The sequence below is a fragment of the Thalassophryne amazonica genome, chromosome 14 (assembly GCF_902500255.1).
Source record: "Thalassophryne amazonica chromosome 14, fThaAma1.1, whole genome shotgun sequence".
In the NCBI taxonomy this organism is placed as follows: domain Eukaryota; kingdom Metazoa; phylum Chordata; class Actinopteri; order Batrachoidiformes; family Batrachoididae; genus Thalassophryne; species Thalassophryne amazonica.
The window spans coordinates 29,015,031-29,037,650 of NC_047116.1; the positions used below are offsets into that span (position 1 = coordinate 29,015,031).

The window sequence follows — 22,620 nt, forward strand, 5'->3', positions numbered from 1 at the left end:
GAGAGAGAGAGAGAGAGAGACACAGAGAGAGAGAGAGAGACACAGAGAGAGAGAGACACAGAGAGAGAGAGACACAGAGAGACCTAAAAAGGAGGGTATCAATATTTCTGGCGCTGTTGTGACCCCGAACAAAAACGGGAACAGCCAAAAGGCCAACAACATACGCAAAACATCACTGACACACTATAACCATATATAACAACACAATATTCAATTATCGTATTCATACGCCGATGCACGAACACTGCTTGTATTACATTCTTAAGAATAACCATTTTAATAAATGTGTGATTTCATAACGAATTAAAAAATATAGCTCACCCGTTTGTTTCGCGTTCAAATCCTTTTCTCATTTATTAAATTTGTTCCTTGTCAGCTGATCTCTGGTGAGTCTGTCAGAAAGTTGTGTATGTGCTCAAAACTTTGGACAACAGGCAGAAAACTTTCCCGATGGTTGTTTTGTTTGTACTACTTCGTTAACTTGCCAGTGGACATCCATTCAATATGAAGCTGCTTTCTCTTGTCAGGCAGAAAAACCTATCACAGCAAAATGTGTCTGCAGCAGTAGATTGCAGGAGATGACATGAGGCGTGGTGCACACCAGCAGTCGGTGCTTGTCCATTCATTCCATCAGAGCCAGAAATTCACCGATGGCTAGCTTTGTGATGGTTGAGACGCTACACTGTCGAATGCCTTAACCATCAAAAAGCCAGCCATTGTCCCGGAACACTAGCTGTTTTCTGTGCAAGAGTCTTTCAAAATAATAGCACAATTCAACATTAACTTTGATTCCACCATACCAGCGCACGCTGATGGTACATCACAGGTAAGGCGTGGAAGAGACGAGAAAAACAGTGAAAACTCATTATTTCTTGCTTTAATTTAGGCTGGGCATTTAAGCAACTTATGTTCAAAAAAGGGGGTGGGCTGATGCACTCAGATGCGCAGATAAGGTAATATACAATAAAAGTTCAAAATGAATAAGAGAATGGACACGGTCTCAAAAGAAATAAAAGAAAACACTAAAAACATTTACAGTGACCAAGAGTTTTATTTTCTCAATCCTTTAAAATTGATTAAAATTGAAGAGAGCATATTTCACCCATATTGGCCTCTCTTCATTGGCTTCCTGTTAATTCTAGAATAGAATTTAAAATTCTTCTTCTTACTTATAAGGTTTTGAATAATCAGGTCCCATCTTATCTTAGGGACCTCTTAGTACCATATCACCCCAATAGAGCGCTTCGCTCTCAGACTGCAGGCTTACTTGTAGTTCCTAGGGTTTTTAAGGGTAGAATGGGAGGCAGAGCCTTCAGCTTTCAGGCTCCTCTCCTGTGGAACCAGCTCCCAATTCGAATCAGGGAGACAGACACCCTCTCTACTTTTAAGATTAGGCTTAAAACTTTCCTTTTTGCTAAAGCTTATAGTTAGGGCTGGATCAGGTGACCCTGAACCATCCCTTAGTTATGCTGCTATAGACTTAGACTGCTGGGGGGTTCCCATAATGCACTGTGTGTTTCTTTCTCTTTTTGCTCTGTATGCACCACTCATTAGTGATTGATCTCTGCTGTCTTCCACAGCATGTCTTTTTCCTGATTCTCTCCCCTCAGCCCCAACCAGTCCCAGCAGAAGAATGCCCCTCCCTGAGCCTGGTTCTGCTGGAGGTTTCTTCCTGTTAAAAGGGAGTTTTTCCTTCCCACTGTTGCCAAGTGCTTGCTCATAGGGGGTCGTTTTGACCGTTGGGGTTTTTCTGTGATTATTGTATGGCTTTTGCCTTGCAATATAAAGCGCCTTGGGGCAACTGTTGTTGTGATTTGGCGCTATATAAATAAAATTGATTTGATTTAAACTCACCCATTGTGATCAACTCTTGATAGTTTCAGCTCCTTCTGTGTATTATTCCAGAAGAAGGGAGCAACATAGGTTTTTGCCACGTTCATTTGTAACTCTGGTTACTAACATTCGACTAATATCACAAGAGGATTTAGGTTCCTACACAGGTGTGAAGGAATCAGACCAAGGAGTGATGGACAAAAGTAATCCAATTAATAAATCTGCAAACATGCATAGCGAGCAAGGTAGCTGCAGCATACAAGCACAGTGATGTATACTAGGGGTGTCGGAAAAAATCGATTCACGTCCGAATCGCGATTCTTATTTATTACGATTCTGAATCGATCCAAAATGTCCAAGAATCGATTTTTTTAAAAGCATTTTTTAAACATAATCTTGCTTACTCGCTGCGTGTACTGTTTGTCAGGCAACGGCTTCCATACTACAGCTTCCCCGTGAGGGGGGGTGGTCCGGCGTGCTTCAAACACTCGTGCGCTGCAGAGTTCAGTGGCTGTAGCTTAGCATGGCGGACGAAGAGCTAATTCAGCCAGCACCATCTTTGCTGAAGGCCAGTGTTTGGGCGCATTTTGGATTTTATTATTTGCTGCGTAAGAAGGAGCTTGACATGACTTATGCAGTGTGCAGAATCTGCAAAATGAAAGTCATGTACTTCGGAAACATTTCAAATCCGCAAGCCCACATGCTATGCTATCACCCGGAGCTAAAAGAGGGGAGCAGGGGTCTCTGCCGACTACTGACCCGCGCTTCGCTAAACTGCCAGCCAACTCCGAACGAGCAAAGTAGATAAGTAAATTTACATCTAGAATCACTTGATTAACCTTGTAAAGCTGCATTTTCTTAAACATAAACATTTTTTAAGTAATATAACTATTTCTCAGAGCTCTTTGAATCGAAAATCAATTCTGAATCGAATCGTCACCCCAAGAATCGGAATCAAATTGAATCGTGAGTTGTTGTACGATTCACATCCTTAATGTATACAGTTAGTAAAATGCACAGTGGTACACTGTGTCCAACGTTTTATACACTGTTCAGATGTATTCATAAAAATATGTCACCATCGTCCAGCAAAGGTGGAAATGTTGCAGAGATCAAGTTTCTAAAGAAGAAACAAATTTAAGTTTCAGCTTTAATACAAGGTTTTTAATATGGGGAAATGTGGAATTAAGAGATGCTCATGAGTAGTTTTGCACCACTCTTGATGTGGTATCAAATTAAGAACAAAATGGATGATTTCCATAGCATTTGACATTGTAAATTCACAGGAAATTATACTTGTATAATTGTGATACATGTGAGCCTGATTCAGTTCTAAAATAAGTGAAATGCTCTGTGTGTGTTACATTTCTTTTTGCGCGTTCAATCTCTCCATTTTTTCAGGGAACATTTCTGAAGCCTTAGTTATGTCTTCTGGACAGGATAAGGCGTCTTTAGGCACCATGTATTTTGTTTATTTTCTTATATTTGTTTTCTTATATTTCTTTTCACCTTTGACTTTTCTGTTATGAGTTTGGTTGTTTGTATATGAGTGAATTTGTGTTATGCATGGGTGTCTAATAAATTCAAATTCAATATAAGTGTTTTAAACTCTCACGATGAAACAAAAACAAAAGATGCAGTTCTGCTGAGTTTATAATTAATCTGTTGATTTTTTTTTTTAAATGTGTGCTGTCTGCCAGTTTTTGTTTTGTTTTTTTGTTTTTTGATTTGGCTGTTGCAGACATGCAGAGCACACAGTCCACACAGTACAGATGGGAGAGACACACGTGAATTTGAAGAATATTGTAGTGTTGACTTTAGTGTTATTCAGTGTATAATATGATGGCTAACTGTTCCAGCTCAGTTGTGTCTGTGGTATGAAGGGCTGTGAAAACTCCGCAGATCCGCGGGATTCCGCAGATTTCATCATGGGGAGGGGGGGTGGGGTGTTAGTGTTGTAGTCTTTAATTGTGAACATCACTGAGTTTTTAAAATGCTTATCGCAAAGCGTTCTTTTTTACGACGTGTAAGTTTTATAAGTCTGCGGACACTGATCTGTGTGGTACAGATACAAATCAGTTTCCTTGGATCCACGGAGTTTCGCGGAGGAAAAATGCCACTCAAAGTATAGCTGTTACGACAGTTGTTGTAAAGCAGGACTGGTTGGTTGCTGCGGCAATGCTGTGTGGCTCCTGTGCAGCGCTTAAGTTAAATGTAGCATGTGGATACCCCAAACTTTTAGCTTTCAAGTTTTTAAAAGAAGATTTGTGCAGCATGTCTGTGTCACGAACCGACGTCGCACACAGAGAAGATGGCGAGAAAGACTGTTTGAAAAAGTCTTATAAGGACAAGAATCCGTGGAATTGTCGTTGGCATCATCAACACACCTGATAGGTAAAACAAACGGGAAAAGTGAACTGTGCCCTCAGGAAAACATGGTAAGAATTTTTCTCTCCCTGGAAAATAAACATTCTGCTGTTCAAATGGGATTTTAGACAAGATTATGTGACTTTTTTCCACTAATCTAGACTTTCTTTCATTGTAAAAAAGACATTGTGGCTTTGAATGGATTTAGGCTGCATGAATTTCAGCTTCAAAATAATATAAGAATATTAGTACTATAAGGTATGTTATTAAAATTTTATCATGATTTTCCAAATATTCTACTTCCATGTCATATTCTGTTATTTCAACATCATCATTGATAGGTCAAATAAAAGTTTGAATATAGGATCATTTAAATATCAACTATCTTTTGAGATTTGTTCTTCCAGGAGATGCTGAAAAAGTATCATTAGATAAAAATTTAATTCTGGGGTCCAACAGGTCCCTAGACCCCAGCTCCTGGATGCTGCAGATTTTCCTCGGATTTCACAATTTTCATTTCACAGCCCTGGGTATGCAAGGTAAATAGTGCAAAGCGATGTTCTGTGCAATAACTCAAGGCTGTTTTGCATAACACCAGATGAAGGTTAATGGAATTTCTTTTGTGCGACTGCTCATTTCATCTATGTTTTGCTCTTCTGCTAATGTTTCTGAAGACTTTTTCCCCTTCTTTTTTAACTTCAGCTTTCAGTAAACAAACACCTAAGCAAACTCTTAGATTCTGTTCTGCAAATCATGTTCGACAGCATGGTGGAATAGTGGTTAACACACTGACCTCATGGCAAGAAGGTCTGAGGTTTCAATTCCACCAAATTCCAGTTCCTTTCTGTGTGGAGTTTGTATGCTCTCCCGTGCCTGTATGAGGTGCATACAGGCACTTTGGTTTCCTCCCACTTTCAGAGTATGCACACTTCAGCTGTTACTTGCCAAGGCAGTGAGTGTCTCTAGACTGTGACTGGCCACTGTTTCTAGTGGTTGGATTGCATCTCACTTGAAGTAGGTTGGTGTAAATGCACAGGACAGATTTCATTGTCAGTCGTGTGCTGTGACAATGAACACATTCCGTTTCATCTTCTATATTGCACATCCGCAATTTAGAATTCCATTCTGGAAAATGTCCCTGGGGCACATCACTTGCTTTGCTGAGTTGTGCTGCAAAGTTAAGGTGCGGCTAATTTAAACGTCCAGTACCCTCATTTGTCTGTGTTACACAGAAAAGCTTCTGAATTCACTCATACAAAGAAACTTTAGAATGCTTGCATGCACAAAAAGGTCTATATCTCAGGCGTGGGAGCATGCACTGTGCAGTGTTGTTGCTTCTGCCACACTGCAGAAACATCTTGGTTGGCAATCACTTGCAGACAGCCAGTCCATCCCCACCTCTCAAAAGCAGACATCTGTCTGCCGTACCCAGGTGATATGTCAGTCCTGTGTAGAGATGGGTATTGATAAGATTTTATCTATATCGATTCCGCTTATCGATCAGATTCCCTTATCGATGCCTCTTGTGAATTTTCTGTGTACTAAAAGTAGGATTTACAGTTTTTCTGTCAGCAACATTTTATTGAGTCTTAAAGTAAATAAATATGAAATTGGTCACTGGATTCTTAAACTCTGGACATAATAAATTCTACATGGTGGATCCTTGATCTCTGGACATAAATAGAAATGAACAAAATCTGTAGTTTTTGTCAAAGCATTTCCATTCATTATTCATTATTGGCATGAATATCTTTCCATACATCTGAGCTGAGCTCTTGCAGCTCACTGTGCTGCACATCAGGATGGAATTCAGAGAGAATGCAGGACATCTCATTTTGGGAGGAAAAAACATTTTTGTCAGTTGTAGTTTATTGTCTGTATTACAGCGTTTGAAAAGAGGTGTCATTTTATTTAAAGCAACTATCTGTTTTGAAGTTATTAATTCAGACCGGACTCTGTCTCGGCAGAGAGCTTCGCAATGTTTGGAGCTGTGCCAACAGAACAGAGGACAATTCTCGTTTCTTGGCTGCTACAAGACAAGAGTCCCAGTTAGTGACTTTAATCCACACAAAAGTGACTCACGATTGACATATTTTAATGGCTTTGAGAGGGAAGCAGACTTGCAGCTTCTGAAGAGCAGCAAATCAGAGAACCAGCGAGCCAGCGGATCTAAGCACTGCTTCATTGGTTCATGCTTCAAAGTGGAGTCGTGTTGCAGAAACGGTTGATTACAGAGCCGCTGCAGGGTCTGTCATCAACATAGAGAAATGATCATTTTCCTGACAAACACCCTCAAAAACAGTGGCCACTCTGAAGGACCAATAAGGGAATCATTAAGCAAAAAGGCTATTGGTGTCGGTAGATTGAATATTTTCTTATTTTCTTATTCTTCTTATTTTTCTTAAGAACTGGTTCTTGCTTTGACAATGTTAACATATGTCTCCCATATCAATGCAGCTCCATTGAAATTGAGAAGAAGGGACAGACAGAGAGGGGGAGTGCTGTCTTTTCTCTTGAAGTCTATAAAAGTCTAAAAAAAAATTAAAGTACTTAATTCTTTCACCAAAACATCAAATCTAGGCTTTTATCTTCGATACACCTTCTGGCAAATTGTAGCTGAACTTTCAGGTCTCCTTTTTAAGAAAATCCTCATAAAATAAACAATAATGATGATGATAATAATATTAAAGCAAACAGAGCTCTGATATCAGATCAGAAAAGTATCAGTTTCAGCAGATATCCAAATTCAGGTATTGGGATCGGATCGGAAGTGAAAAATTGTGGATCGGTGCATCACAAATTAAATCCCACACACTACTTAGTAATGTTTGTACTCACAGTTTTCGGTACATTTCTGTTTGTATGCAGCCTTGATAAATGAGGGTCCTCTGCTTTGTTTACTGTTTAAGTTAAGACAACACTAGATTAAATAACTTCACAGTTATTGAGATGAGAGCAAATGACCAGCCTTCGATAAAGATGGAAAAAAATTTCATTCAAATGTTTGAAAGATGCTAAAGCATGCTCAAAATACTCTGATGTCTGAAGTAGGAGTTTAATGTCAAAAGTTGACTGCTGTCATTTCATTGATGGCTCTTTCCATAAATTTGACAAATTAAACTTGGAATTAGTGGTCTAAAGGCTGAGGAAGCAGCCTTGTCATCCTAGGTTGTAGTATCTATAATGCAAGAGTGGGTGGGAAAGTTTCTTGATAAATGTGCAGAATACGTTGGATAAGCTGAATAAGTTATGCAGCTGTCACACCTTGACGTTTCCACTGAGTGGACAGGGTAGGTACTGCATGGTGTGGTGTGAGTCGGAACAGTTAAGTCCATTGTTGCAGACCGAACGGTCCCCCCTAAAAATTGGTCTGCCCTGCCTCTACTGCGCATGCGTCATTTTGGACCACAGCAGTTCATCTAAGATGGTCTCTTCACCCAAAGCGATCAAATGGATTAATTGGATTATTAACCATCAGATAACAGGTAAAACCTCTTAAATCATTCTAAAGTCAGTTTTAAGCAGAAACAAGGCCGTTTTAAGCAGAAACAAGGCGTTAATTTGTGACGCTTTGAAATGACTGACATGCAGTGAACGTATCAGCTAGCAGCTCATGTAGCTGTGGCGCTCTGATCGCTTCCTCCGTCTTTATGATGAAATAATGCTGAATTTATGTGGAAATGATTGTTGTACAAAAGCATCAGATACCTGTCGCTGGGATAGATGACTGGAGTGCAGTTTTAAGCAGAAACAAGGTGATAACCGGTGAACCACGACTAAGGATGCATACGCAGTGAAGGCAGGGGGACCGTTCGGATTTTAAGGGGGACTGTTCGGTCTGCGACATAGGCTTGGTTTGCATTTCCACCTCTGGCAGAACCCTTTTGTTTGGCAGGCGGAACACATAAATATTGACGGGCACATCATCGAGCACACATACATTGTCGCACAGCTGCACCCCCTCCACATGAAGTCCAAATGGAGCAATTTAACTTTTTGTTTCATTTTGGTGGGTCGTGGAATTTATTTTCATTGCGTATAGAATGCTGAAGAGTCGACTGATGCCTGGGGTTAACACTGATGTGAATGAATGAAGTGTTGTGACATTTTCAACTTTTAAAATACAGCCCCAATTCCAATGAAGTTGAGATGTTATGTAAAATGTAAATAAAAACAGAATACAATGATTTGCACATCCTCTTCAACCTATATTCAATTGAATATACCACAAAGACATAAGATATTTAATGTTCAGACTGATAAACCTTTATTGTTTTGTGCAAATATTTGCTAATTTTGAAATGGATGCCTGCAACATGTTTCAAAAAAAGCTGGGACAGTGGTATGTTTACCACTGTATTAGATCACCTTTCCTTCTAACAACACTCAAACGTTTGGCAACCGAGGACACTAATTGTGTCATGATTGGATATAAAAGGAGCATCCCCAAAAGTCTCAGCAGTTCACAAGCAAAGATGGGCGAGGATCACCACTTTGTGAACAACTGCGTGAAAAAAATTGTCCAACAGTTTAAGAACAATGTTTCTCAATGTTCAGTTGCAAGGGATTTAGGGATTTCATCATCTACAGTCCATAATATAATCAGAAGATTCAGAGAATCTGGAGAACTTTCTATAAGCAAGCGGCAAGGCCAAAAACCAACATTGAATGCCCGTGACCTTCGATCCCTCAGGCGGCACTACATTAAAAACCAACATCATTGTGTAAAGGAGCTTACCGCGTGGGCTCGCTACATCTACAAGTGCAAGTTAAAACTCTACCATGCAAAGGGAAAGCTATACATCAACAACATCCAGAAACACTGCCGCCTTCTCTGGGCCTGAGCTCATTTGAAATGGACAGACACAAAGTGGAAAAGTGTGCTGTGGTCTGAGTCCACATTTCAAATTGTTTTTGGAAATCATGGACATCGTGTCCTCCGGACAATAGAGGAAAAAGACTATCCAGATTGTTACCAGCACAAAGTTCAAAAGCCAGTATCTTTGATGGTATGGACAAATTACATATCTGTGAAGGCACCATCAATGCTGAAAGGTACATCCAGGTTTAGGAGCAACACATGCTGCCATCCAAGCAACGTCTTTTTCAGGGACGTCCCTGCTTATTTCAGCAAGATGACAATGCCAAGCCACATTCTGCACGTGTTACAACAACGTGGCTTCACAATAAAAGAGTGCGGGTACTAGACTGGACTGCCTGCAGTCCAGACCTTTCGCCCATTGAAAATGTGTGGCGAAAAATACGAAATTGGAGACCCCGGACTGTTGAACAACTGAAGTTGTATATCAAGCAAGAATGTGAAAAAATTCCACCTGCAAAGCTTCAGCAGTTAGTGTCCTCAGTTCCCAAACACTTATTGAGTGTTGTTAGAAGGAAAGGTGACGTAACACAGTGGTAAACATACCACTGTCCCAGCTTTTTTGAAACGTGTTGCAGGCATCCATTTGAAAATGAGCATATATTTGCACAAAAACATTTATCAGTTTGAACATTAAATATCTTGTCTTTGTGGTGTATTCAATTGAATATAGCAGTGATTCTCAACCGGGGTGCCGCGGCACCCTAGGGTGCCGTGATCGATCCTCAGGGGTGCCGTGGGCAATTATCAAATATCACCATTATCGGGTGTATGTGCTGTAATAGTGTGGCAAATGATGTAATGCTCTTTTATTCCAGTAGATGGCAGCAAAGCGCGCAGTAGCGCTGAGCCGTGTGCCGACAAGGAGGCGTGATCGCCATTTTAATTCCGGGCAAGTTAGTGATTTGCGTGCATAGAAGTTCACTTAGTCTCGTCAAGAAACAGGTGGAATATGCCGGAAAGCTGCGCATGTTGGCAAAGTCACAAACGGAGGAACAAGGGAGACAATATTTCCTTCCATAAGTAAGTGGTTTTGGTTATTGTTGTCACTTTGTCCGTGATATTTGGATGATAAACAGCTGTATGTCTCCTGCCGTACCTGTGTCGCCCGATGACACGGATCATTAATTTCACTTATGTGTAGTTGATATTTTCCACTGCTAGACCAATGTCTAGTTAAAATTCTTGTTGTTAGTGACTAAAAATTGTGCGACAAGACTGGGGAGTTTTTTTTATTATTATTTGCACCTTAAAATAATGAGATTAATGACCCGCGCTGTACTGCCACACACACAGAGATGTGCACACACACACCGCTGACTTCATGAATGAAACTCGGTCAATAAAGGATAATTATGCAAAAATATAATATATATAAATGTATTGTGATGGTTTTAGGAGCCGCGCTGCTTTGAACACAGCAGCAGCTCAGCCGAGCAGCGCAGCTTAACAGCGCAGATCCATGTAACTTTCAACACTAATTTGTGAATGTGTGTGTGTCAGAGTAAGTTTAATACTTTCCTGACATAATTTAATGTAATTTAATTTTACTGGCTCGATATCCAGGACAAAATGGCATTTTAACACGTATTTTGCGAGCATTTTTCTGAGTGTGTTCAGTCGCGAATCTCCATTGAAAATGCATTAACATCCGGGAACTTCGTCAATATTTTGCCCGGTTAGGAGACGTCATGTCGCTGTCCATGAAGGGACGTTTTCATTTAGTGTGCAGCGTTGGGACTGCGCTCTAGTTCTTATATGCAGCTCCATGACTATAGTACACTATGTTACGTCATATCTGTACCGCACGTGTTGCTAACGTGCTTACGCACCGTGTAGAGACAGTCGAGTTAGTGGTGCGTGACACATGACAGTGGTGTGCCGCAGGATTTTGTAAATATAGAAAGGGTGCCGCGGCTCAAAAAAGGTTGAAAATCACTGGAATATAGGTTGAAGAGGATTTGCAAATCATTATATTCTGTTTTTATTTACATTTTACACAATGTCCCAACTTCATTGGAATTGGGGTTGTAAGTTCATTTTCTTGTTGTGGCAGACTTTCAAAAAATTAAGAGTTTCCAGGTGAAGTGTGTCGTCTCTTCTCTGTACATCCGATGTAAATCGGAGCCATCACTTTCAAATGAAAGCAAAGAAACTTCGTTATTGGCCATAGCAGCGTTTGTTTCACACTGTCAGCCATTGGTATGTTTCTACATTTGCTAAAATGTACGTCACAGGCTGGGAAACGGCGAGAAATGCAGAGTAAAGCCCCGTTTACACATAGACGGTAAGAGCTCCCGGAAGCGTCCCGGAACAGTTTTTGGCCGTCTTAAGGATCACACGCCATTGTTAATGCCGGCACTAGGGGGCGTGGCTTAGTTCCGGCTTTACCGGGAATTATTGAAAAAATTATTCAACATGTCAAATAATTCCGGGAGCGCACTCAGAGAATTCGCGTGACGACGGAGACAACGGAGACAACGCGAACAACGGCGTTTGATAACTTTTTAATCGCCGTTTCATCCTTCCCCTTCCTGTAGTGCCACAGTTTACACTGCCGTAATTGGCGGCCGGCGTTGTATCCCTAATCAACGGCGTGTAAAACGGCGATAGAGCCCACATCGGCGTCCTCAAGGGCATTTTAACCGATGACAGAGGCAGACAAAACGGCGGCGCTAGCGGACAGTACGCTGTTCTAAACGCCACCTCCCAGTTAACGGTGTTCCAAACGGCCGATAGGCGGCTGTCAGTATAAAAACGCTAGCGAGCTGCATGCAGGCCTCTCACTCGTGGCCAGCTCCAGATATTTTTGCAGAGAAGCTCCAGTATGCCTCCTAAAAGAAAATTGGCAGCGACAAGGACTTACTAAGAGGTCTGGTTCAGAAGCAGAGGGGAGGTGGAGACGGAGTAACACGTTGAGGAGGGTAAAATGAAGGAGAATAAAAGGCTGAGGATGATCTCCCTCCCCCTGCAGTGACAGAGGCATGTATTCCTGCTGCTTCAGCCTATTATACTCTGGTTGCGGTGCCTATATGCAAAGGTTCCTGGAGTAACGCGGGATTTGCCTGGATAAATCCAGCGGTACACAGGGCATTATCGGTGGCAGCAGAACACCGCCGTTCTCACGTGCGTCTTAACCTGCGATTGTAAAGGATAGAACTGGGTATTAACCCCCGTTGCCTGACGCGTGCCGGATGCTACAGCGTCAAAATGCCGCTTTATTCGGCTGATTTAGCGGCATTTTATCCGCGTATTTGCGGATAGTACGGCGGCCAAAACGCCGGCGAAATGCTCCGCCCCTTTCCACCGCGAAAACAGCCGGAACTACTGCGAACTTCGGTCTACGTACTGCCCGCCGACAAAACCGTCTGTGTAAACTAGGCTTAAGATGTTTTGCGGAAATACACCTGCTGACTCGCCGAGAGAGAGGGATAATTAGCAATAAAATACATTGGCGACCACTAATGATTGCTGCATGTTGCAGATTGACTTACATTTCACTTGCTCACTGGGATATTAAATAATGTGCGACATGTCCTTTTAGTACTTTTAGTATCTGCCCTCAGGTGGAAAAGTGCCATGGAACTGCTGTTCATTTGCTGTTTAACGATTTTAGGTCTACAGTACCTTCTGCAATGAGGAATATGACCGACGCAATGACGAGGTGGACCCAGTTGCAGCCTCTGCAGAGTATGAGCTAGAGAAGAGGGTGGACAAGATGGAGGTGTTCCCTGTAGAGATTGAGAAAGGTGAGTTTTGTAAGACTTAAGTTAAATTCCTGTCAAAAGTTGCTGGTAGATTAAAAAAAAAAAAAAAAGGTAAATGAGTTCACAGTATCTAAATATGCAGTGATGATGTTTTTGTTTAGTCACAAAACGTGAATAGAATAGTTTCTAATCATGTTTTGGGTAGTCTGGTGCCACAAAAATGGATTAACTTTATCCCGCTTATTTGTCATCATATTAAAATCTTAATTCTTCTGTACCAAGGAGACAATGGACTGGGCATCAGTATCATAGGGATGGGAGTGGGAGCTGACCAGGGCCTGGAGAAGCTTGGCATTTTTGTGAAAACCGTAACGGAGCGAGGAGCAGCTGAGAGAGATGGACGGTGAAATTGACCACTGACACTCGCATACTTGGTTCCCTAGCAACTTTGAAAAGGCTCATTGGAATTTATGACAGTTTTAATGTTTTGTACACAGTTTCACTTGCACTTCTTTCTACATAGCAGTAAAAGCTCTGGGGATTTTCACTTTTTTTTTTTTTTAACATACACACCAGATTTATTTATAGCCTCACAAGGAAGCTAAAGAAAATAGATTCTCTTTTCCCAGGAAATTACTCTGTTTTATTCCTAGCTGTACTACAGTATGTGGAGACTGAAGCTTCTGTATTCTCTCTCTCTCTCTCTCTCTCTCTCTCTCTCTCTCTCTCTCTCTCTCTCTCTCTCTCTCTCTCTCTCTCTCTCTCTCTCTCTCTCATATTGCATATTTCCTTTTTGCTCCTGTGCTGCAGAAAGTTGACATTGCCACAGGGGCAGAATCACATGTACAGTAGCAGAAAGTGCAGCATACAATAGACCCATAAATGAACTGGTATGACCGGATTAACATTATGAACTGAACGTAAAGCTCAAACCTGTATTTTTGTCCGTTATGCTGCTGCCCATTCTTGGACATGTTTATTTTGTTTTTACTTCAAACGCAAAGGTAACATTCCTGTGACGATTCTTGCAAGATCCTCAGGCTGACATTTGAACCTTTAGAAGACACCAAAGTAGCAGCGAATAAAGCTTAACTGATTCATAACATTAAAATCAAGGCATGGTCCAGTTCATAATGCATTAAGATTGAGTAAGATTCTGTGGTCGGTGTATTGATGTAGATGTTTGTATTCATTTAAAATCGATTTTTCAATTTGTACTGGTTAATTGTTACACCCCTAATATATAGGTGTGTATGTATAACTTTGGTTCAGTGTTGAAGATTGTGTATAATACTCTGAAAACCTGTTTTTGTAACCAATACTTTCTCTCCGTCTCTCTCACTGTAGCATACAGGTGAATGACCAGATAGTGGAAGTGGATGGTATCAGTCTTGTAGGAGTCACCCAGCTGTTTGCTGCTACAGTCCTGAAGAACACCAAAGGCACAGTGAGGTCAGATCAAATCTCAGCTGTCTTTTCAGAATAAGGAAAAACAAACAGTGAAGTTCTTATTAGTGAGAACACTTGGAGACCCTTTTGTTTGGTTCTGTGCTGACAGTGTAGTTTTTTGAGAGAGACAGTGACACAGAGAGCAAGGGAGGCAGAGACACATGAGGTATTGTGTGATATGGAAATGATTTACCACGGGAAAACGAATCAACCACCTCTGATAATGTCAGGCCTAAACTAAAGCCCAAAATTTGCATCTTCAGTACATTTAAAACATGGCAGAAAATGCAGTGTGGTATTGCCATTTAAAATGCTTCATTTTACAGAATTGCTTAAAAAATTCATAACTAACCTTTTTAATGCACAGGTTTCTGATTGGCCGAGAGAAGCCAGGGACACAAAGCGAGGTGGCCCGCCTAATTAGTGAGACATTAGAGCAGGAGAAGAACCAGCAGCAGCAGCAACAACACCACCTGGATGATCCATATGAACATTCCACAGAGGAGGTGAGTCGGCTGGTCAGGATGTTCTCAGTCCTAATCCTTAGCTACTTTAGCATACCCAGTCCAGTCACACTTAGTTCAACCAAAAAATGAGCAGCTGTCTGTGATTAAGCTGTGTGTCATCCTTCTGCTGTGTTGGAAGGTAACCATTTGTCCTGTCTGGTCAAGTTGCAAAAAGGTTTGTTTTCAACAAGTGGCTCGACACTTGTTTTTACTGTGGAGAGTACAGATATACACTAGGTGTAGATTTATAGACTGTACATTAACATTATTTACAATGGAGAATTTGGCAGTTTTTAGTACCTAAGCGGTTATGAGTATCATGTAGGTAGAAGGTGTTGGCTTCCTGAGTATTTAGCTTATGTCAATACAGTTAATGTGTGTTGCGAAACTCCTGCTGTGCCTCTTGTGGACCAGCCCACTGACTGTTTGAGTATAAGCCCTGCGGTGAAGTGTGCAGTGGGAGTGGTGACACATGGTGAGCATATTGTGGATATGTTGGCATTCGTAATATGTTTGATGTCATCTTTAGGAGGAGCACTATGAGGAGGACAGATTTGATGAAGGCATTCTGGGCTCCAATTTCTCTCCAGGGAGGAACGTTGAGGTGTATGAGCTGCCTGATTCAGAGGCTATGTTTACACCGACCAACATGGACTCCCCTCAAATGTCCTTCAAGTTTAAAGAAGTATTACCTACATCTCAGATAACACAATGTTTTAGTATACTGTTGGAACATGGCCAAAGATTTAATGACATGTCTGTAATGAGATGCTTTATTTTCTGTTCTTGTCTTGTAGCTCCAACTCAAACATAGCATTGCTGCAGCTGAAATAAATGCACTAAAGGAAAAGGTATGACAGTCACATACACATTTTAAAATGTCTTTTAATCCCATAAGATGCAGTAACAATACAAGTACACTGCATAAAATATAATGGAAAAAGACATATAAGCTTAAATTAAATGTAAATCCTCAAATGCGCAGGTAAAAAGTGCTCATGTTATTTTATTTAACAGTCTTTTTCAAGACTTTTTCACTGTGCTCCAACGCCTGAAGAAGACCTCTAACGGTCGAAACGTCGCGACGGAGCACTTTTTTCAATTTTTTGGCCATATCAATTTTCTTTTGGCAAGCTAACTAGCTTGCTAACGCTTTCGTTTTTATTTTATTTTTTAGCACTGTTGCCGTGCGTTACCTGTGCTGCTCCACAGCGTGTCTGGTGGATTTTTATTTTATTTTATTTTTTAGCACCGTTGCCGTGCGTTACCTGTGCTGCTCCATGGCCTGTCTGGTGGAATTTTATTTTTTAGCACTGTTGCCGTGCGTTACCTGTGCTGCTCCACAGCCTGTCTGGTGGATTTTTATTTTATTTTATTTTTTAGCACTGTTGCCGTGCGTTACCTGTGCTGCTTCATGGCCTCTCTGGTGCCTTAACTAAAGCACTCCTTCTGCTGAATCACCTCTAAATTATTTACACATTATTCACTTTGCGTGTTTTTAGGAATCCGCTAGGTTAGCGTAGCTACTAGCTCTTAGCCGATTTAGCATGGCGGCTTCTCCTGTCTCTCCCGCACTTTTCTGCTCTGGGTGTGAAATGTTTAGTTATTCCTCGGCCTCCTTTAGCAGTAACGGTACTTGTAATAAGTGTAGCTTATTCGTAGCTTTGGAGGCCAGGCTGGGCGAATTGGAGACTCGGCTCCGCACCGTGGAAAATTCTACAGCTAGCCAGGCCCCTGTAGTCGGTGCGGACCAAGGTAGCTTAGCCGCCGTTAGTTCCCCCCTGGCAGATCCCGAGCAGTCGGGAAAGCAGGCTGATTGGGTGACTGTGAGGAGGAAGCGTAGCCCTAAACAGAAGCCCCGTGTACACCGTCAACCCGTTCACATCTCTAACCGTTTTTCCCCACTCGACGATACACCCGCCGAGGATCAAACTCTGGTTATTGGCGACTCTGTTTTGAGAAATGTGAAGTTAGCGACACCAGCAACCATAGTCAAGTTGTCTTCCGGGGGCCAGAGCAGGCGACATTGAAGGAAATTTGAAACTGCTGGCTAAGGCTAAGCGTAAATTTGGTAAGATTGTAATTCACGTCGGCAGTAATGACACTCGGTTACGCCAATCGGAGGTCACTAAAATTAACATTAAATCGGTGTGTAACTTTGCAAAAACAATGTCGGACTCTGTAGTTTTCTCTGGGCCCCTCCCCAATCGGACCGGGAGTGACATGTTTAGCCGCATGTTCTCCTTGAATTGCTGGCTGTCTGAGTGGTGTCCAAAAAATGAGGTGGGCTTCATAGATAATTGGCAAAGCTTCTGGGGAAAACCTGGTCTTGTTAGGAGAGACGGCATCCATCCCACTTTGGATGGAGCAGCTCTCATTTCTAGAAATCTGGCCAATTTTCTTAAATCCTCCAAACTGTGACTATCCAGGGTTGGGACCAGGAAGCAGAGTTGTAGTCTTACACACCTCTCTGCAGCTTCTCTCCCCCTGCCATCCCCTCATTACCCCATCCCCGTAGAGACGGTGCCTGCTCCCAGACCACCAATAACCAGCAAAAATCTATTTAAGCATAAAAATTCAAAAGAAAAAATAATATAGCACCTTCAACTGCACCACAGACTAAAACAGTTAAATGTGGTCTATTAAACATTAGGTCTCTCTCTTCTAAGTCCCTGTTGGTAAATGATATAATAATTGATCAACATATTGATTTATTCTGCTTAACAGAAACCTGGTTACAGCAGGATGAATATGTTAGTTTAAATGAGTCAACACCCCCGAGTCACACTAACTGTCAGAATGCTCGTAGCACGGGCCGGGGCGGAGGATTAGCAGCAATCTTCCATTCCAGCTTATTAATTAATCAAAAACCCAGACAGAGCTTTAATTCATTTGAAAGCTTGTCTCTTAGTCTTGTCCATCCAAATTGGAAGTCCCAAAAACCAGTTTTATTTGTTATTATCTATCGTCCACCTGGTCGTTACTGTGAGTTTCTCTGTGAATTTTCAGACCTTTTGTCTGACTTAGTGCTTAGCTCAGATAAGATAATTATAGTGGGCGATTTTAACGTCCACACAGATGCTGAGAATGACAGCCTCAACACTGCATTTAATCTATTATTAGACTCTATTGGCTTTGTTCAAAAAGTAAATGAGTCCACCCACCACTTTAATCATATCTTAGATCTTGTTCTGACTTATGGTATGGAAATAGAAGACTTAACAGTATTCCCTGAAAACTCCCTTCTGTCTGATCATTTCTTAATAACATTTACATTTACTCTGATGGACTACCCAGCAGTGGGGAATAAGTTTCATTACACTAGAAGTCTTTCAGAAAGCGCTGTAACTAGGTTTAAGGATATGATTCCTTCTTTATGTTCTCTAATGCCATATACCAACACAGTGCAGAGTAGCTACCTAAACTCTGTAAGGGAGATAGAGTATCTCGTCAATAGTTTTACATCCTCATTGAAGACAACTTTGGATGCTGTAGCTCCTCTGAAAAAGAGAGCTTTAAATCAGAAGTGTCTGACTCCGTGGTATAACTCAAACTCGTAGCTTAAAGCAGATAACCCGTAAGTTGGAGAGGAAATGGCGTCTCACTAATTTAGAAGATCTTCACTTAGCCTGGAAAAAGAGTCTGTTGCTCTATAAAAAAGCCCTCCGTAAAGCTAGGACATCTTTCTACTCATCACTAATTGAAGAAAATAAGAACAACCCCAGGTTTCTTTTCAGCACTGTAGCCAGGCTGACAAAGAGTCAGAGCTCTATTGAGCTGAATATTCCATTAACTTTAACTAGTAATGACTTCATGACTTTCTTTGCTAACAAAATTTTAACTATTAGAGAAAAAATTACTCATAACCATCCCAAAGACGTATCGTTATCTTTGGCTGCTTTCAGTGATGCCGGTATTTGGTTAGACTCTTTCTCTCCGATTGTTCTGTCTGAGTTATTTTCATTAGTTACTTCATCCAAACCATCAACATGTTTATTAGACCCCATTCCTACCAGGCTGCTCAAGGAAGCCCTACCATTATTTAATGCTTCGATTTTAAATATGATCAATCTATCTTTGTTAGTTGGCTATGTACCACAGGCTTTTAAGGTGGCAGTAATTAAACCATTACTTAAAAAGCCATCACTCGACCCAGCTATCTTAGCTAATTATAGGCCAATCTCCAACCTTCCTTTTCTCTCAAAAATTCTTGAAAGGGTAGTTGTAAAACAGCTAACTGATCATCTGCAGAGGAATGGTCTATTTGAAGAGTTTCACTCAGGTTTTAGAATTCATCATAGTACAGAAACAGCATTAGTAAAGGTTACAAATGATCTTCTTATGGCCTCGGACAGTGGACTCATCTCTGTGCTTGTTCTGTTAGACCTCAGTGCTGCTTTTGATACTGTTGACCATAAAATTTTATTACAGAGATTAGAGCATGCCATAGGTATTAAAGGCACTGCGCTGCGGTGGTTTGAATCATATTTGTTTAATAGATTACAATTTGTTCATGTAAATGGGGAATCTTCTTCACAGACTAAAGTTAATTATGGAGTTCCACAAGGTTCTGTGCTAGGACCAATTTTATTCACTTTATACATGCTTCCCTTAGGCAGTATTATTAGACGGTATTGCTTAAATTTTCATTGTTACGCAGATGATACCCAGCTTTATCCATCCATGAAGCCAGAGGACACACACCAATTAGCTAAACTGCAGGATTGTCTTACAGACATAAAGACATGGATGACCTCTAATTTCCTGCTTTTAAACTCAGATAAATCTGAAGTTATTGTACTTGGCCCCACAAATCTTAGAAACATGGTGTCTAACCAGATCCTTACTCTGGATGGCATTACCCTGACCTCTAGTAAAACTGTGAGAAATCTTGGAGTCATTTTTGATCAGGATATGTCATTCAAAGCGCATATTAAACAAATATGTAGGACTGCTTTTTTGCATTTACGCAGTATCTCTAAAATCAGAAAGGTCTTGTCTCAGAGTGATGCTGAAAAACTAATTCATGCATTTATTTCCTCTAGGCTGGACTATTGTAATTCATTATTATCAGGTTGTCCTAAAAGTTCCCTAAAAAGCCTTCAGTTAATTCAAAATGCTGCAGCTAGAGTACTGACGGGGACTAGAAGGAGAGAGCATATCTCACCCATATTGGCCTCTCTTCATTGGCTTCCTGTTAATTCTAGAATAGAATTTAAAATTCTTCTTCTTACTTATAAGGTTTTGAATAATCAGGTCCCATCTTATCTTAGGGACCTCGTAGTACCATATCACCCCAATAGAGCGCTTCGCTCTCAGACTGCAGGCTTACTTGTAGTTCCTAGGGTTTGTAAGAGTAGAATGGGAGGCAGAGCCTTCAGCTTTCAGGCTCCTCTCCTGTGGAACCAGCTCCCAATTCAGATCAGGGAGACAGACACCTTCTCTACTTTTAAGATTAGGCTTAAAACTTTCCTTTTTGCTAAAGCTTATAGTTAGGGCTGGATCAGGTGACCCTAAACCATCCCTTAGTTATGCTGCTATAGACGTAGACTGCTGGGGGGTTCCTATGATGCACTGTTTCTTTCTCTTTTTGCTCTGTATGCACCACTCTGCATTTAATCACTAGTGATCGATCTCTGCTCCCCTCCACAGCATGTCTTTTTCCTGGTTCTCTCCCTCAGCCCCAACCAGTCCCAGCAGAAGACTGCCCCTCCCTGAGCCTGGTTCTGCTGGAGGTTTCTTCCTGTTAAAAGGGAGTTTTTCCTTCCCACTGTAGCCAAGTGCTTGCTCACAGGGGGTCGTTTTGACCGTTGGGGTTTTACATAATTGTTGTATGGCCTTGCCTTGCAATATAGAGCGCCTTGGGGCAGCTGTTTGTTGTGATTTGGCGCTATATAAAAAAAAAATTGATTGATTGATTGATAATTATGACACCTTACTAGATCTTTGTCATGAGTTTTATGGATTGTGTGTCATGTAAATCAAGACTGTGCATTTTGGTTCTATTTATGGTGTATTTTCATCCCATATGTTTCAATACTGAACTCCTCTATTATTATTAGTTTTATCATTATTATTATTAATATATTTTTTTAAATGCTTTCATGGTATGAGGAATCTAAATACACTAGCTGTGGTGTCCATGGGACATCTTTAGTGGCCATAGAAGTGCTGTCAGAAGAATTGGAACACGTTCTTTTCTCAAATTTTCACTGGATTGAGGAAAGCTGCTGGGTTCTTCCACACACGCACTGCTGAGCTCCTCAGTGGCTCTTGCTCTGCTCAGCGGTGTGTTGCCAGGTTACTTGCAGAGCACAATCAACTGGTGGTTGGCTAGACCTGTCTGTGTCCCGCTGTTCTTAGTTTCTTGTTCTGAGAAGGAACATCTGACTGTTTCTCAGTGAAATATCAAATGATGTGGATCTATTTAGATGTCATATATAAAAACAAATCATGAATGTTTTTCATTGGTGCATTGGAAATAATATTTTCATTTGTTCAAAGATGGAGCTGTCCATCTTTGAGCTCATGCCAGTGTTCTGACCATTGCAAAGCATTCATTATTTGTATAATGTGAAATGTTTAGCAGCAATATCTGTACCAAAATTAGATTTCAATAAAGTCAGTTGTTTTTGATAATTGCGCTGCAGGGTTTGTGTGAGTGCGGTAATTGATTCCTGCAAATGTATTTGAATTGTCTGTTGGTTATTGTATTTAAAATATTGACATTGTTGAAGAAAATTGAGTCTTATGCCCCATGTCATATAACATTTTTTTTCTTCCCCTCCGTCCATCAGCATCTTTTATCATTTGCTGTACACGAGAACGGAATATATAAGCCAGAAAAAGTGCAGCACCCAGGAGCTTTTCTTTGGAGTGCTCTGCTTTTGTGTGTGGCTGCACTTCTACATTGTTGTAGAAAGAAATCCCAGTAGGAGCGCTTTTTTTTTTTTTTTTTAAGTGCTGTAATGAGACAGAGGGACGAAACATTTGTGGGTGTTTGTTCTGTCTGTTCTTTTCTGCCATATATATATATAATATTATATATATATATATACACACACACACACGGGAATTTACACAACAGGCAGATAGGATGCATAATCAGTTGTTTTAATGTGCTGTTAGCTACTCTAAGAAGACTTTCTCAGAGCCTTTGAGTTTTGAGAGAGAAACTGAATACATCAGAATAAGCTAACTGAAGTAACATTAATATCCCTGTACAGCTAAGAGCATCTGAAAAAGACAGATCACTGTGGGAAGAGAGGGAGGCTGCGCTGGATCAAAAGATCGAGGACAGCAATGAGAAAATCCTGAAATTGGAGAGTTACTGGTCGGAGGCTCAGGAACTGTGTAAGATTGCCAATGATCAGTTAGCTGAGACTCAAACCCATTATGAGGCCCTGGATAAGAAATACAACAAGGCCAAGAAACTGCTTAAGGACTACCAGCAGAAGTGAGTGTCTTGTTTTCTTCAATATTTCAATGCTTTATAGTAAAGCTGAAACTTTTATTCAGTTAGCCAGAGATGAAAAGAATTGACAGCTAGATTTATTGGCTTTATCTTGGCTTAGTACTGTATATTTGACACAACTTTTACACTGAATGCCCTTGCTGAGGTAAATCCATATGTAAATCAGGGCTCTCTCTAGAAATTTAGAGCATAGTGGCACTTGGATGCCGGGTGGGGGCGTCACTGGAAGATTTTTTTATTATTCAAATGGAGGAGAAGCTGTAGCACTTTTCCTTTTTCATAATACCAATGAAAGCCATTTTCTGCAACTTCATAGGCAGAAGAGACTAGGAAAAACATTACCTGAAAGAAATAAAAAAGATTCTGTTGGTTGCCCATAAATTGAAAAAAAGTAATAATAAAATA

General features: G+C 40.9%; 1 protein-coding gene across 4 annotated transcripts in view; it reads left to right on the forward strand.

The window, feature by feature from the left end:
* Positions 1–22,620, forward strand: part of ppp1r9ala (protein phosphatase 1 regulatory subunit 9A-like A) — a 74,300-nt gene that overhangs the window by 31,860 nt on the left and 19,820 nt on the right. For all 4 annotated transcript variants that reach the window (XM_034187064.1, XM_034187066.1, XM_034187067.1 and 1 more), the window contains exons 3-9: positions 12,696–12,828; positions 13,069–13,189; positions 14,134–14,238; positions 14,603–14,741; positions 15,271–15,426; positions 15,539–15,592; positions 21,968–22,197. In XM_034187064.1, coding sequence (XP_034042955.1) covers positions 12,696–12,828; positions 13,069–13,189; positions 14,134–14,238; positions 14,603–14,741; positions 15,271–15,426; positions 15,539–15,592; positions 21,968–22,197 — 938 coding nt within the window. The remainder of the gene's footprint in view (positions 1–12,695; positions 12,829–13,068; positions 13,190–14,133; positions 14,239–14,602; positions 14,742–15,270; positions 15,427–15,538; positions 15,593–21,967; positions 22,198–22,620) is intronic.